The sequence below is a fragment of the Cervus elaphus genome, chromosome 7 (genome assembly GCF_910594005.1).
Source record: "Cervus elaphus chromosome 7, mCerEla1.1, whole genome shotgun sequence".
NCBI classification, from domain to species: domain Eukaryota; kingdom Metazoa; phylum Chordata; class Mammalia; order Artiodactyla; family Cervidae; genus Cervus; species Cervus elaphus.
Window position 1 is genome coordinate 13,586,898 of NC_057821.1, and position 15,935 is coordinate 13,602,832.

The window sequence follows — 15,935 nt, forward strand, 5'->3', positions numbered from 1 at the left end:
TAAATACATCAGTGCCCAGGTATGAGGTTGGGGGAGAACAAAAGAGAAAAAATGGAAGATGCACATGCTTTTGTACAATGCTAATATGGTAGGGAAAGGATGCTTCCATAAATAGCAATGTTTATTTTCTCATTTGTTTTATGTCTTGTAGATCTATAGCACTGTTAGGTACTATAATCTAATGAAAATGGGTAGAAAAAATTATGCTGCATCTAATGATGGCAGGGATGAGAGGGGACTTGGAATGTATGGTAGCAATAAAAGAGATTAAAGTGCCCTAAACCAAGAAGCAGCACAGTTTTAGTATTCATCTAATGAGGCCTCCTACAGTAGACCAGTTACTCCTGAATAACATTCAGTGTACACCAAAGAAAGCCCACATATCTACAACAAAGACCAGAGAATATCATCCTCTTAAATCTCTGCTTGAAACCCCCAGCTCCCCTCTCGGGCTTTCAGCAATCTCCTATTTTAATAACCACTCTCTTCCTCGACCCTGGTCACCATCACAGTACCATTTTAACAACACTTAAAATTACCAGATGTTTTCTTACAGTTTATATCTGTTCCTTCCAAATTCTATGAGAGTAGAAACCCTGGCAGTCTTCTTCAGTGTTATGGCCTCAGTTCCTAATACAATGCATAGCACAAAGAAGGAGGTTATTTGTGAAATGAGTAATGGATGAATATACAGATGAATAAATAAAGAAAAATCTATTTTCTTAGCTGTTGAAGCACGCCTAAATGTCTTGTTGTATGTAAAAGCAGAACCATTCTAGTGAGATATTTTTCATCATTTGTGGCCTCTACTGTGACCAGTGAGACTAAGACAAGGCCAGCAGATGCTCTACGACACCCTTTTTTCCATGACACATTTGGCACATTATCTCTAGTTCTAAGAAAAGAAGAAAAAGGAGGGAAGGGAAAACCAGAATGATTAAAACACTTTCATTAACAGTCAAAGAAATCAATGAACAGAGTAGAGTATATGTTAGAATTTAGCACATGACAAATATGGCTGTTCATATCAGTGTGGTAGGAACAATTATTGAATAAATGGTCGTTAGTCAGCTGACTTTCCCTATCTGAAAATATACATGAAAAATATTCTGGCTGGACTAAATATTTAGATATAAGTGTAAAAATAACAAGTAGAAAAAATTCTAAAAATATAACATTCTAATGCCGGAGTGAGGAACACCCTTCTAAACATAATATCAGACCACCAGAAACCATAAAAAAAGATGGACACATTTGCTTACTTTTTTTTAAACATAAAATCCCATATGATAAAAAGTACTGATAAAATAGTAAAAACTAATAAAATATACATGATAGGCAAAAGTATAATCATATAAAACATACATATACAAACAAGTATAAAAATATATATGACACATATATACTATATTATACATGTATATCAAGATGCATATATCAACATAAAGTTCTCACAAGCCAAAAATAAAAAGATAATCACACTGGAAGAAAAATATACAGAAGACAAAAACAGACTTTTTATAAATGAGAAATAATCAATGTCAAGTACTGTAAGATATCCTACTTCACTGATGATAAAGGTAACCCAAATCTGAAATCACACTGGCAAACGTTGACAATGCCCACACCGGTGAGGGTTCAGAGACACGGCATTTCTGTGTGCTACTGGTGGAAACAGCACAGCCTTAGCAGAGGGCAGGCTTTACCAGTGTTTGAAATGTACACTATACTGTGATGTGGGCTTCTCCAGTGGCTCAGACAGTAAAGAATCCACCTGCAAGAGACACGGGTTCGATCCCTGGGTCGGGAAGGTCAAAGAGGAGGGGAGGGCTACCCACTCCAGTATTCTTGCCTGAAGAATTCCATGGACAGAGGAGCCTGGTTCACTACAGTCAGTAGGGTTGCAAAGAGTCAGACACAACTGAGCAACTAGCACTATATTGCAATTTAATAATTAAAATGTCATAAAATGACATTTCCATTTTGATAATTAAAAACAAAAGGGAAGGAAGAAAGAAGCCCAGTTTAGTGTTAACTGAGTTCAGCCCGCCCGTGTCATGTTCTGAACTCAGGCTGCATCCTGTTCAACACCCCTTCTGGCTCCTCTGCATTCTCCTCTCACTTCTCTAATCAGCTCCAGCAGTAAACCTATCTGCCACCCATTCTTTCCTTTCCTCTCTCAACAGGTATATTGTTAAGAACTTGGCTTTCAAGCCAACTATTCTTCTCCTTCAACTCTCAGGTTTTACACCAAATGGCTCTAGTAATTCTAGCTACCAGCCATATGCAGGCTACCTCTACACACATTCACATCCATGTTTTCAAGTCTTCTCATATTTCAGCAACATTATACAGCTGCCAATATACTAGCACCATGTTGACAAAAAGCCAGAAAAAAATTTTTAAACATCCCCGGGGCACTCAGTATTCCACTTCTTATTAGTGTTTTTTGTTCAGTTCCAGGCTCCACCATCTAAGAACTCTATGCAAGGGCTTGAAGAGTTTCCTATTTAGCCAAGAAGACAATGTGAAGGAAGGGAAATTTATGGGTACAGCAGAATTGTCTTTTCCTGACAAAGACAAAGCTGAAAAGATAGAAGATGGTTCTAAGTACCACATAAAACAGATAGACAAGAGTGCCTGAAGAACTGTGGACAGAGGTTCATGACATGGTGCAGGAGGGTGTGATCAAAACCATCTCCAAGAAAAAGAAATGCAAAAAGGCAAAATGGTTGTCTGAAGAGGCCTTACAAATAGCTGAGAAAAGAAGAGAAGCAAAAGGCAAAGGGGAAAAGGAAAGATATATCCATCTGAATGGAGAGTTCCAATGAATAGCAAGGAGAGATAAGAAAGCCTTCCTAAGTGGTCAATGCAAAGAAACAGACGAAAACAATAGAATGGAAAAGACTCGAGATCTCTTCAAGAAAATTAGAGATATCAGGTAAAATTTCATGCAAAGATGGGCACAATAAAAGACAGAAACGCTATGGACCTAACAGAAGCAGAATATATTAAGAAGAGGTGGCAAGAGTACACAGAAGAACTATACAAAAAAGATCTTCATGACCCAGATAACCACGGTGGTGTGATCACTCACCTAGAGCCAGACATCCTGGAGTAAGAGGTCAAGTGGGCCTTAGGAAGCATCACTAAGAAGAAAGGTAGTGGAGGTGATGGAATTCCAGCTGAGTTATTTCAAATCCTAAAAGATGATGCTGTTAAAGTGCTGCACTCAATATGCCAGCAAATTTGGAAAACTCAGCAGTGGCCACAGGGCTGGAAAAGGTCAGTTTTCATTCCAATCCCAAAGAAAGGCAATGCCAAAGAATGTTCAAACTACCACACAATTGTACTCATCTCACACGCTAGCAAAGTAATGATAGTACGTGAACTGAGAACTTCCAGATGTTCAAGCTGGTTTTAGAAAAGGCAGAGGAACCAGACATCAAATTGCCAACATCCTCTGGATCACAGAAAAAGCAAGAGAATTCCAGAAAAACATCTACTTCTGCTTTATTGACTATACCAAAGCTTTTGACCCTGTGGATCACAACAAACTGTGGAAAATTCTTAAAGAGATGGGAATACTAGACCACCTTACTTGCCTCCTGAGAAATCTGTATGCAGGTCAAGAAGCAACAGTTAGAACCGGACATGGAACAATGGACTGGTTCCAAATTGGGAAAGAAGTATGTCAAGGCTGTATATTCTCATCCTGCTTATTTAACTTACATGCAGAGTACATCATGCGAAATGCTGGGCTGGATGAAGCACAAGATAGAATCAAGATTGTCGAGAAAAATATCAATAACCTCAGACAGGCAGATGATACCACTCTTATGGCAGAAAGTAAAGAGGAACTAAAGAGCATCTTGATGAAAATGAAAGAGGAGAGTGAAAAAGTTGGCTTAAAATTCAACATTCAAAACACTAAGATCATGGCATCTGGTCCCATCACTTCATGGGAAATAGATGGGGAAAGAGTGGAAACAGTGACTGACTTTTTTGGGGCTCCAAAATCAATGCAGATGGTAATGACAGCCATGAAGTTAAAAGATACTTGCTTCTAGGAAGAAAAGCTATGATGAACCTAGACAGCATATTAAAAAGCAGAGACATTACTTTGCCAACAAAGGTCTGTCTAGTCAAGGCTATGGTTTTTCCAGTAGTCATGTACGGATGTGAGAGTTGGACTATAAAGAAAGCTGAGTGCCGAAGAATTGATGCTTTTGAACTGTGGTGTTGGAGAAGACTCTTGAAGAGTCCCTTGGACTGCAAAGAGATCCAACCAGTACATCCTAAAGGAGACCAGTCCTGAGTGTTCATTGGAAGGACTGATGATGAAGCTGAAATTCCAATACTTTGGCCACCTGATGTGAAGAGCTGACTCATCTGAAAAGACCCTGATGCTGGGCAATATTGAAGGGAGGAGGAGAAGGGGATGAAAGAGGATGAGATGGTTGGATGGCATCACCGACTCAATGGACATGAGTTTGAGCAAGCTCTGAGGGTTCGTGATGGACAGGGAAGCCTGGTGTGCTGCAGTCTATAGGGTTGCAAAGAGGCAGACACAACTGAGTGACTGAACTGAACTAAACCATATGGAAAACTGTACCAAAACTGCCAAGTCACTTTTCTTCATCTCCAGCTGGGGGCTAGGGGGCTGTGATTAGTCTAAGCTTTTGGCTACATTGAGCAGTCCACTTAGCCCAACCATGCATTCCTGAAAAGGGCCCAGAAAGAAAGAGCAGACCACTTCCTTACATCTGCTGTCACAGCATTTACCAATCCAAAGTTTTCCACCACAGATATACATAACAAAGACATGGGTAAAAAACACCAATGAAAATATATACATATTAATATTGAATTAATCTTGTCATTACCTGATCAGTGCCTTGACCCCAAACCCATGCTAGCATTTACAGAGTACCTACTGCATACCTACATAGCCTGAATACCATACAAGAATACTAAAAGATTAGAATCCATACTCCTTACTCCCAAGAGCTTATAATTTGGTATCAGAGATAAGACAAACATGTAAGGGACACTGAAGAACAAAGGTGACATACAAATGTGCAAATTAACTAACATAATGCAAACTGAACACTTATGTGCTAAAGAAATAAAGAATTTATATGTGCCCAGTAAAGTCTCTGGAAGAAGTGTACTTAGAACACTGTTTAGGTAGTCAATAAACGACTGTGATGATAAGAAACACCAAGCACAAGGCATCTTTGGATAATCAACAGGGGCTCAGTAAGTTCATTTTAAAACACTACCAAAATAGCAAACTTTCACAAAAGGCAGAGCTTACGATGGAATGTAGTAAGTAATATGGTAAGCTAGGGGACTTCCCTGGTGGTCCACTGGCTAAGACTCTGCATTCCCAATGCAGAGGGCCCAGGTCTGACCCTTAGTCAGGGACTTGGATCCCACATGCTGCAACTAAAGATTCCACGTGCCGCAACCAAGACTCAGCACAGCCAAATTAATAAATATTTTAAAAATATATGATAAGTTAAAGTGGTTATAAATATTACAATATTTTTCCCACTAAAATGCATACAGGACTGCCTCCTTTTCTTGTTATCACTATCTCTAACACCACCTTTGCTCAGGTTTTCTCTACCAGCACTGGGAGCTGGCTGTAACAGGACAAAAATTAGCATCGGAAATACAGCCAGGCTCTACAGCACACAAAAGCAACAACAAAGGCAAGGCCACACAGAAGAGACAAAATAAGGAAAAGGGAGTATAAACAATGTCCGTTAGTGAACAAGAGAATTACATTTTCTAAAAGCCACAGATCATGACTGAGGGCACATGTGTCCCTCCACAAGGCAGGGGTTTTCAGGTGAGTAAAGCACACGGCCTTTGTCACAGCTGGTATCACAGGCACAACAATTCGTCCTGGGAGTCGTGTTCCTAGGGTTTCAAATTAAATACAAACACAGAGTCCTTTGGACCACATCAGACATTCTGGTTGTTACACTGCTTATTTTTTTAACCGGATACAACCGTAATAATGTGAGTTGATGCAGACTCAATCCCGTCCTCCACTTCAGGGCACCTCCGTCACTCTCAAAGTATCCCTAGGCAGTTCTGAGACACAGAATCTTCACTCAATTTCTTGTCCCTCTCATTTTAATCCATTCAAAACCCCTCTGATAAAAGAGCAACTGCCAGACCTGAGACACTTTACTTCCTCTTTGGGGAAATGAAATTGATTTTCTTCATTTCCACACAAGAGGATCCCTGGGTAACAATAATGTGTCTGGTCATACCCATAATAAAAAAAAAAAAAAAATGTAGGCAACATTCGCTACAGTACCAGAGGCTGAAAGGTTTTGTGGTGTTCCTGTGGTGGGAATAAGAATTCTGCCTGAGGCTGTTAGATCATGTGTTAAGTAAGTATAAGGGTATTTTCTGACCAAGAGAGTAAATGCGGTGGGACAGCCCACCCGGATGGGGCTCAGCCACACTGGCTGTCAGTCGGGAACGTGAGTGAGGGTGTGGAGGAGAGTCAGGGTTGGGGGTAAGGAGGCTGCTCCACATGCTCCCTGGCTTATAGCCACCATAGCCCTTCCCTTCTCTTTTTGTCACACCTAACTAAACAAACCAATCACTTTCTGCCTTTGATCTCTTGAGTTAGGGTGATATCTGAAGGGCAATTTCCAAGGGGAAAAGCACAACAGAAAAAAAAAAAAACACACAACAGAATTTCAGGGGTCTTTAACCACTTTTCCCAACTCCTCAATTCATCATTCATCCTGGTTTTACAGAATTTCAGAAAGCAAGCTTTAAAGATGGCTTACACCTAAAGTAAGAATATGAAATGTTAGAATAGTTTATCAATACTTTTTAAAAAACAAATTTACATGGAGCTAGAATATAAAACAACAGTAAAACTTAAGGTGCTCTGGTTGAAGGGAGGGTGTGAGTCTAGAGCCCCACCAGCTCAGCCTCCCTTGCCCCAAACACAACCCCACTTAGAAACACCTGTTCTGTCAAATCCCACAGATATTCACTGACCTAGAAAAAGAACAAAGATATTCAGAACATGCACAATGGCATTCAAAAATCTCCTCCTGGCCCTGAGGACTGCCAGGGAAGCCTCCAAAAATATCTCTCCTGGCTTTTGTGGAAAGAACACACCCCCTAACAATCGCTCTGCTTTCAAGGTATAGCATGGAATTTAAAAAGCATTTCAACATCTCAGTGTCCCTTCTTATTCATTTACAGGTCTACTACATAAACATGGTACAAAACAGTTTCACAGTACACTATAAATATTAAGATGTTTAATTTTCCACAGTTTCCCTAAGTGTTTTAGTTAGAATGCATTTGGTAGCTGATACCCTGAAAAACTTTTCTTCTGAGACAGAAAACGAAACCTGTTTCTCAACATTCATATCTCTTTAAACAAACATCAATATCATTTATAAGCCATGAGAACTACCTGCAGACGCGGGCTGGAAAATATAACTTTTGCCACGAACGACACAGATACTGTGAATGATCAATCACTCTGATCCAATCAAGTTCATCCATTGACACTTCAATGAAGTATGAATAAGACCTATGAATCAAAAGGAAAAAGGCAGAAAAAAAGGACCATATTAAAATAACAAGTGGAATTTTAATAAAATGTTAAAAGGTACAAAAAATACACTACCTATGAATTAGGTTTTCTGAACAACGACCAAATCCTGATGATGAAATTTGTGTAGATCGCCCTAACACAGCATTTACAATATGTACTGAAGTTATCTCTTTGCATGTCTGTCTGCCTTATTAGGTCTCAAGCTGCTTAAGAACATGTTGCTTAGTCACTGAGTCATGTCCAACTCTTTTGTGACTCACAGACTGTAGCTCATCAGGCTCCTCTGTCCATAGGATTTCCCAGGCAAGAATACTGGAGTGGGTTGCCATTTCCTTCTTCAGAGGATCTTCCTGACAAAGGGACTAAACTTGAGTCTCCTGCATCGCAGGCAGATTCTTTATCGCTGAGCCACCAGGGAAAGTCTCAAGTTGCTGAAGAACATGTACCATGCGCCATATTTATCTGCATATATTCAGGGTCTAGCATGGTGCTTGGCATGTTATCAGGTATAGCAGACATAACAGGCCCAGGATGCCCTGCACACACCATATTAGCAGATTAATAAAGTGATGACAGAAAGAGGACAGAAAATAGACAAGGGTGCTTTCTCCTTCTGCCTTCATTGGCCTGGGTGCTCAGCCCTACTCTCTCAGGAGGAAAGGCAACTCTGAACATTTCCTCACTGAGGCCAGCTTATCTCTTGATCCCTCCCAGCCTCCTACCATCCTACACACAAACGCAGACTGCAGAACAATAAATGACATGGGTGAAGAGATATTACATGTTTCTTTTCCGTACAACTTAAAATTTGGCAGCTAATAATCTGCCAGTAATGAAAACAGCCTATCATCCTCCCCTGGTCAGCTACCCTGGACCATTACATGCTGGTGCCATCCTGAACAAATCTATATTCCCCTGTCATAAGCCAAATTTAAATTTGAGATGCAGTTATTACTTGTACTGTAATATCAACAGGAACAATCTCAGAAGATTTAGGTGACCATAAATGTCAGCCTGCAACCAACAGTTGTGACCAGAAAAGGTCAGCTTATTTTGTGTCATCCCCTCATTTTCTGCTGTCCCCTCACTCCCATTCGTTTTATCGCTCAGTCTCAAACTGGTTATAACCTTTTATTGAACCTCTCTGGGTTATCAACAATGTAGGATATAATTTTACAACACATGTCAGAATCTTTTTGGCTTAAGATTCTGAATTTTTCACCTTTGCTTAGAATGATAACAACTTCTGTGAGATAACAACTGGTACGTGGTAAAGTTAAGTCCCCTGTGAATGCAACGCACATACTAAAACAAAGTGGCCTATAAATATTTAACATCCCGGAAATGATAACTACTTTCAGTTTCAAATGTATTCACCTTTTTCTTTTATTATTTTATACTAATTTCATCATTAATTAAATGAATGAATGTATGTAAAACTTCTAGAACAGTGCCTACTTCTATTATTAATCAGAGACTCTTGGAAATAATACATAAGTATGTTCCACTTTGCCAAACAAACATCATATTATATCCAATAAGATAAGTATCAGGAAATATATTCTTAATATAAAGGGAACAGACAACCAAGAGATAACCTCCAACATCCACACACATGGGAAATGCTGGCTCTCCCTTCATAAAGCTTCCCTCACACTTGGCTCAAATGGCCTGAAAGCCCAGTGTGATGGTCAGTGGTGCTAACAAGAAAAATGAATTAACCAGCAAGATCTTCAGGGTTTCATCATCCTTACTATTAAGCCCTTCTTGTCTAGATGTAAAAAACATGAGTAGGGCCTCAAAGACTGCACACCAGTATCTGGGTATGTAGGGTTTAGGTTAAAGATAAGCAGTAATGAGGGAGATTGTTCAGTTCTTAGTCACCCTACTGCTCTGGTACTTCTGCCATCATGGCTGAACCCAGACACCACAGTGGGTGAAAACCAGATTGGCTAGAAAGAAAGGTCAACTTTTGAAACTGGTGGGTTTCTAGGCTGGACCCCACCAAATCTTTTTCACAATTTTGTTTTGATAATGATATTTATACACACTAAAAGACAATTTTTTTCTTTATCCATGGTATAAAATAGATTTTTTAAGTTTTTATAATATCTAAAAGTAATCAATCAAGTAAATAAATAGTGGTAACCCACATGGTGGAAAATACGAAACAATCATTAAAAGTAACATTTTACATGGATAAACAAGGACCTGCTGTACAGCACAGGGAATTATATTCAATATCCTATGATAAACCGTAATGGAAAAGAATATGAAAAAAAAATATGTGTGTATATATATATAACTGAATCACTTTGCTGTAAGCAGAAATTAAAAACAATATTGTAAATAAACTATACTTCAACAAAATCTTTTAATTTATTTATTTATTCTGGCTGTGCTGGATCTTAGCTGCAGCAAACAGGATCTTCGATCTCTGTTGCAGCATGAAGGATCTTCAGTGTGGCATGCAAACTCATAGCGGCAACATGTGGGATCTAGTTCCCCGACCAGAGATTGAACCCAGGTCCCCTGCACTGGGAGCTTAGAGTCCTAGCCACTGGAAAACCAGGGAAGTCCCTAAAAAAATTTTTTTTAAGTAACATTTAAAAGAGTAGAATATTCACAATGTTTTCATTAAAAAATGAAGTTACTTTTTGTATATCTGATCTTTATTTTGTAAAACTATGTGTGGTTTTACAGGTTTCTGTTTTGTGTGTGTTTATATCACGATGCATAACAAAAAATGCTAGTTAGACATGTACAAGGATTAATAATAGGCAGTGAGATTACTAGTAATTTTTATTTTCTTCTTTGTGCTTTTCTGTATTTTCTATGTTTTCCACAATAAACACATATTCATTACTTTCATAGGCAGAAAAGAAGCAAAAAACGTTGTTTTAAAGAAATGTACTTAATTCTTCCCCTAAAACTAAACTTCAAGAGAAATAGCAAAATGATGACAAAGATACAAAACATCAAATTTGTAAAACCAAAGCTGATGACCACAAAATTAGGCCATCTCAATCAAACATATCAGTTTCTCTCCAAGTCATGCTAATGACTCACCGGCTATCTCGGTCCCACAGGAGGATCCGTATATGATTGATAATGGACGGCTGACCTAGCTTAATCTCAATGCCAGAACGACAGTCATCATCAATTGGGTGCCTAGAAAATCCATGATCCAAATCATAATTCTGAGTGTCACCATCTAATAAGGCAGACTTCAGCTCCCCTTTCACAACCTGGGCTCCATACTTCATAGTTGCAATGTTTTCTTCTGGTACTAAGTGAAAAATAGAAAAAGCAAGGTTAACGGTTACTTATTAAATTTTCCATATTTGGGGGAAAAGATTAAAATTCTAGTTGATTCTAGTATATGCATTTAATTTAACGAGAGAGAGGAGATATGGAATGTCTGTGAGGATTAAGATTCCATCACAATTGAAATTTAATGACACCACCGTAGCCACTAAGTGCCTGGGACTAGTTATGACTAAGAAAAAGTGGTAAATACTAGGAAAAAACATGTTCTAGGACAAACAAATCAGCTCTGCTGAATTCATTCTATTAGAAGCTTTACTATCTACCTGACAAAAATAGCATGTAAAATGACCTATACCTGCCACCTGGACTGAGCACAAAATAGAAAAGCAAAGCAGATAGGTCCAATTTCTGACAGAACAGAAAGAGAAAATTTTCAATACAGCAGAGCTGTTGGTCATACAAGGACATGCTGAATCAGTTATTTAAAAAACAAGAATATGTTTAAAAGAAGATACACTTTTAAAAATAAAAATTCAGTCTGTCATCAAAATTAATATTATGATGATAACTTACCCTCCTCTTCCCCTCTCCAACACTAGATGTACTAAGAGTCAATTTCCTAAGACTCTGAAGTTCTCTACGCGAATTTTGCTTTACAGATCTGGAAACCTATCTTCCAGGTACTAACATTGTAATGCTGACAGTCTCTCCATGGAGTGATAAGAAGCAACATAAAACAGATGTTAAGATCTTGAGCTCTGAAGGCAGGGTTTAAATAATGCTGCCACCTTTAAGAAGCTGTGTCACTCTGTGGAAGTCACATTCTCTGAACTTCAGTTTCTCAATAGGGCATCATCTATCCCCACAAGTGTTTTGGTTGAAGAATTAAATGAAAAGATCTTTGCAAAGCACAGACTAAGCTCTAAAAAACTGCCATTATTTTTACAAAACATGTGTAAAAAAAGCACACAATAAGAGCACTGGCCAAGTTTACAGATGGTATAAATAAATGCTGAATTCTCACAGAATATATATATCTTGGCTGTGTGATCTGACTAGGTGAAAGTATGAGCTATAATTAGGCTCTTAGGGAAAAGGAGCAATTTATCATTGCAGATTTCTAAGAAAATGCAGATTAAAAAAAATTTTTTTTCAACTGAAGACAGGTAAAGAGAGTGGCTCCAGCTGATGATAAAAAATGCAGCTGAAAAATAAGGTCTGAGTTGAATTTAGTTAACCTGCAAAAGACTAAGGCAACTCAGAAACCAAACCAAATGAAAATAAAGCCTAGTCGTGATCAACTTCTTACCACCAGAGGCTTATGCGCTCAGTTCCAGTTTGTTGTTGTTCAGTCGCCCAGTCGTGTCTGACTCCCTGCGACCCCATGGACTGTAGTACACCAGGCCTCCCTGTCTCTCACCATGAGCCTGCCCAAGTTCACGTTCATTGCATCGGTGCTGCCATCCAGCCATCTCATCCTCTAATGCCCTCTTCTCCTTCTGTCCTCAATCTTTCCCAGCATCAGGGACTTTTCCAAGGAGTCATCTGTTTGCATCAGATGACCAAAATACTGGAGCTTCAGCATCAGTCCTTCCAGTGAATATTCAGGGTTGAGCTCCCTTAGTATTGACTGGTTTGATCTCCCTGTCCAAGAGACTGTTTCAGTTTATAACTTCCTAAATTCTATTAGTGGAGGACAGAGGAGCCTGGTATGCTGCAGTCCATGGGGTCAAAAAGAGTTGGACACAACTTAATGACTGAACAACAAAAAAGTTCTATTAGCTCATGAAAATCACACACAGCGTTCATATTTATTTTTCATTTATCTAACAAATGTTATCAATTCCTTTGACCTAGTTCTCAAAACAATCCTTTGAGTGTAGGACTCCTATTACATTCATTTTGCAGATGGAGAAGTGGAGGCAGAGAAAGATTAGGTGGACTTTGTCGCCCAAAGCTATGTGGTCAGCAAGGAGTAGAGGTGTTATTAGAACACAGGTGGTCTGTTACCAGGGCCCCTGCCCTGCTACTACCATCATAAAGGGTTTCTCATGGGAAGACCATATTTTTCCCCTCTTACTAGCTCTTCCTTCTAAGGTTACTAAGTCCCAAAGGAAAGAAACAGCTTGATAAAACTTTGTTGTCGTTGTTGTTGTTTTAAGTTGGACTTAAAATGAGAAAACCTAAGTTTGAGACTCGGGCTCTACCACCTACTATCCCTGATGAGGTCTCTTAGTCTCTCTGAATCTGTTTTCTCATCTAAAACCAATAATAATTTACCCAACCCACCCACAGAGCTACTGTAAAAATTATATTGCAAATATATACTAAAGTACTATATAAGTATAAGCATTCAATTAGTCAAAAAACATTTACCAAGGACCCATTCTGTACCATGTGAAGCATTGCGGGTCCCTCAGTGAACCAAACAGAGAGAAGCTGAGGCCTCTGATCTTGAGGTGAAGCATTTTATAAAGCAAGCAAACAAAGGCTTCAAATTTGTGATTTTCAGATATCAGTGATGTGTCATTACTTAGTAAAAACAAACTTTTGTTCCCTTACTGCTGGGTACAGAATGTAGGTGTCTGATGTCTGCTGCTGCTGACCACTAGAAGCACATCCTCCAGCTCTGACACCACTAGTCAAGACCAAGACAAAGAAGGGGCCACTCAAGCTTTCAGACGTAAAGCCTGCTGCTATCCTTTGATTTTCTCTAAACATAAGCTTTTTCACTTCTAAAATTTATCAAGCAAAGAATAACATATGAGGCACAAGAGTTTTGAGTGGCTGTAGCTGAATGTCTAAAATGGAAATGAAATTTCTACCACAATTCTAAGTTCTCTTTTGAAGTTTATTTCAAGAGAACTTGAGAACTTATCTAACTGTTCTTGATATAGATTCCCTGTGAGTATCTTTCACTTCAAAACTGGGAGCATCTACAAAAATGGAAATTCTCTCATGGTAACTATAATCTGAGTATCTCACAGGATTAAAAACACAACTCCAATTATTTTTTCCCCCAGAATCTATAACTAAATGATGAATTTAAAAGGGAAAATGATCACAAAAAAATTAAAGTCATAACAAAATAATTCAAGCCACAAATATTCTTACTGCCTATTTTTTGTCTATCAGTAGATAAAAGAGCTCTCAAAAAAATAGGGTGGTAGAGATTAAACAAGACAGTAGACAACAATAATTGTTTTCTTTACATTTCTAATTTTTGATGCATTTTACAAACACTAAGGAAAGAAAATGAAACTCTAAAGTTCCACAGTTAGTCAGAAAGAAGTCAATTATTAGAAAGAAACACTAAGAAGTGGAGCAGGACCAGCCCCTAGCTACAGAGTGCCAAAATCTGAATGGTGCTGGGTTAATTATCTTGTGTGTTTTTCTTTAATCGCTTCATGTTCTTAATCATCCTTTACTGAACTCTCTATTACATCCAGGCTGAGACGGCTGTTAACCTTGATGCGTCATTTGGATCCACACTTAGTTCTCTGCCCCCTGCAATCTCTTTACCCAGTTCTGTCCCCTAAACCACACTCTACTCCCCAACTTGACTTCCCTGAAAAAATGTATGGACCCTCCCTGCCAGCAAACGAAGTATTACAGATGACTTTCCTGATCATTCCTTAGCTTAACCTTCCTCATTATCTACACTTCCTGCAGGCCTGTCTTCACATCTTGTATTCAAACACACCACAAAACAGAAACAGAAAATAACCCAGGCAGAAGACTGTCAACAAGTACTGGCCTCATGAGTCAGATGAGCACTTTGGTTCCAGCTCAGGCATCGATTTCCCTCTAACTCTAGGCAAGTTACTTATAAAGATCACAGAATGAAAACATGCAAGAACTGAAAGGGATCGTCGTCCAATTTATTTAAAGGAAAAATAAATTCCTAAGCTGCTTTGTGTGTGCTGTTCACTGTGCTGGACTCAGCCCTCCAGCCCTCCAGCAGCACACCGTCTATTGGAGACAAGAGTGCATATCAGACACGAAAGGCATCCATGGAGGAATCTCAGTGGGTGACTTGTGAACCCCCTAGTTTACAGACAAAGATACTGAAAACTACAATTGGGAAGGCAATACTAACAGTGTCAAAGAATTTTCAAAATATTAAAGGTTCATTGTTATTACTCTTTATGTGATAGATGAGACAAATTTTAAATTCTAGTTTAGAAACAAGTGACAGATTCAGTCATTCATTTATCTGGAAAAGTCTAGATTCAGACACTGTGCTAAGTGCTGGGAAAAGATAGGGGGGGAAATATAATTACAGTCCTCAAGAAGCTCACTCTGAGTAGGAATGTAGGCCAAAAAAAGCAACAATTATAGTTTCACAGTGGCAAGCCCCCTCAGTCTAGTTATTGAAAACTATGGGAATAGGTGTGTGGTACCACATACCTACAGCACAGATTTACACACACACACACACAAACATAAACCAATACTATAAATTAGCAGGCCAAGAAAGCACATCAACTTTTAGCCAATAAAAAACATCTTAAGGACAGAATCTGTGATGTGCTATCTGTTATAAGCATGAAGAAACAAGAAATTACTGTTCTTTCTCCCAAAGCCTAAAACCTGAGATACACAAAACAAAGTATAACTCAGTCAGAAGAGAAAAAGCACCAACTTTCAAGGAAGAAATACCTCCACGGCTAGGACAAAACTAAGTATTAAGAAATGGTCTGAACACAAGCAGTTTAAATATCCTAAGGAAAAAAAATTAATTAAAAAGTTAATTTCCTTTCTGCAGATATATAGACTGATGCTCATCATTATATATGTACACAACTACGTCTATAGCACATTCTCAAAAAGACAGACCACTGGTAAGTTAAAAAAAACATCCTTTGGATCCTTTTTTTTTTTTTAAGGGGTGGGTGGAAATTGCTTTAATTTGATATGCAACTGTAAGCATTAAACTGTGCAGTAACCAATACTAATGAACTAAAAAAAAAGGAGTTAGTATTTGTGCCCCTAGATACTAATTCCCTAGTCCCAAGAGAGAACCTCTCAATGTTTCATGGGAAGCCCCCGAAGA

At 38.7% G+C, this 15,935-nt stretch overlaps 1 protein-coding gene across 3 annotated transcripts in view; it reads right to left on the reverse strand.

Annotated features, from left to right (window-relative positions):
- BTBD9 (BTB domain containing 9) overlaps nt 1–15,935 on the reverse strand; it is a 394,620-nt gene that overhangs the window by 336,951 nt on the left and 41,734 nt on the right. For all 3 annotated transcript variants that reach the window (XM_043907354.1, XM_043907356.1, XM_043907355.1), the window contains exons 5-6: nt 10,679–10,898; nt 7,466–7,585 (exon numbers count right to left, since the gene is read on the reverse strand). In XM_043907354.1, coding sequence (XP_043763289.1) covers nt 7,466–7,585; nt 10,679–10,898 — 340 coding nt within the window. The remainder of the gene's footprint in view (nt 1–7,465; nt 7,586–10,678; nt 10,899–15,935) is intronic.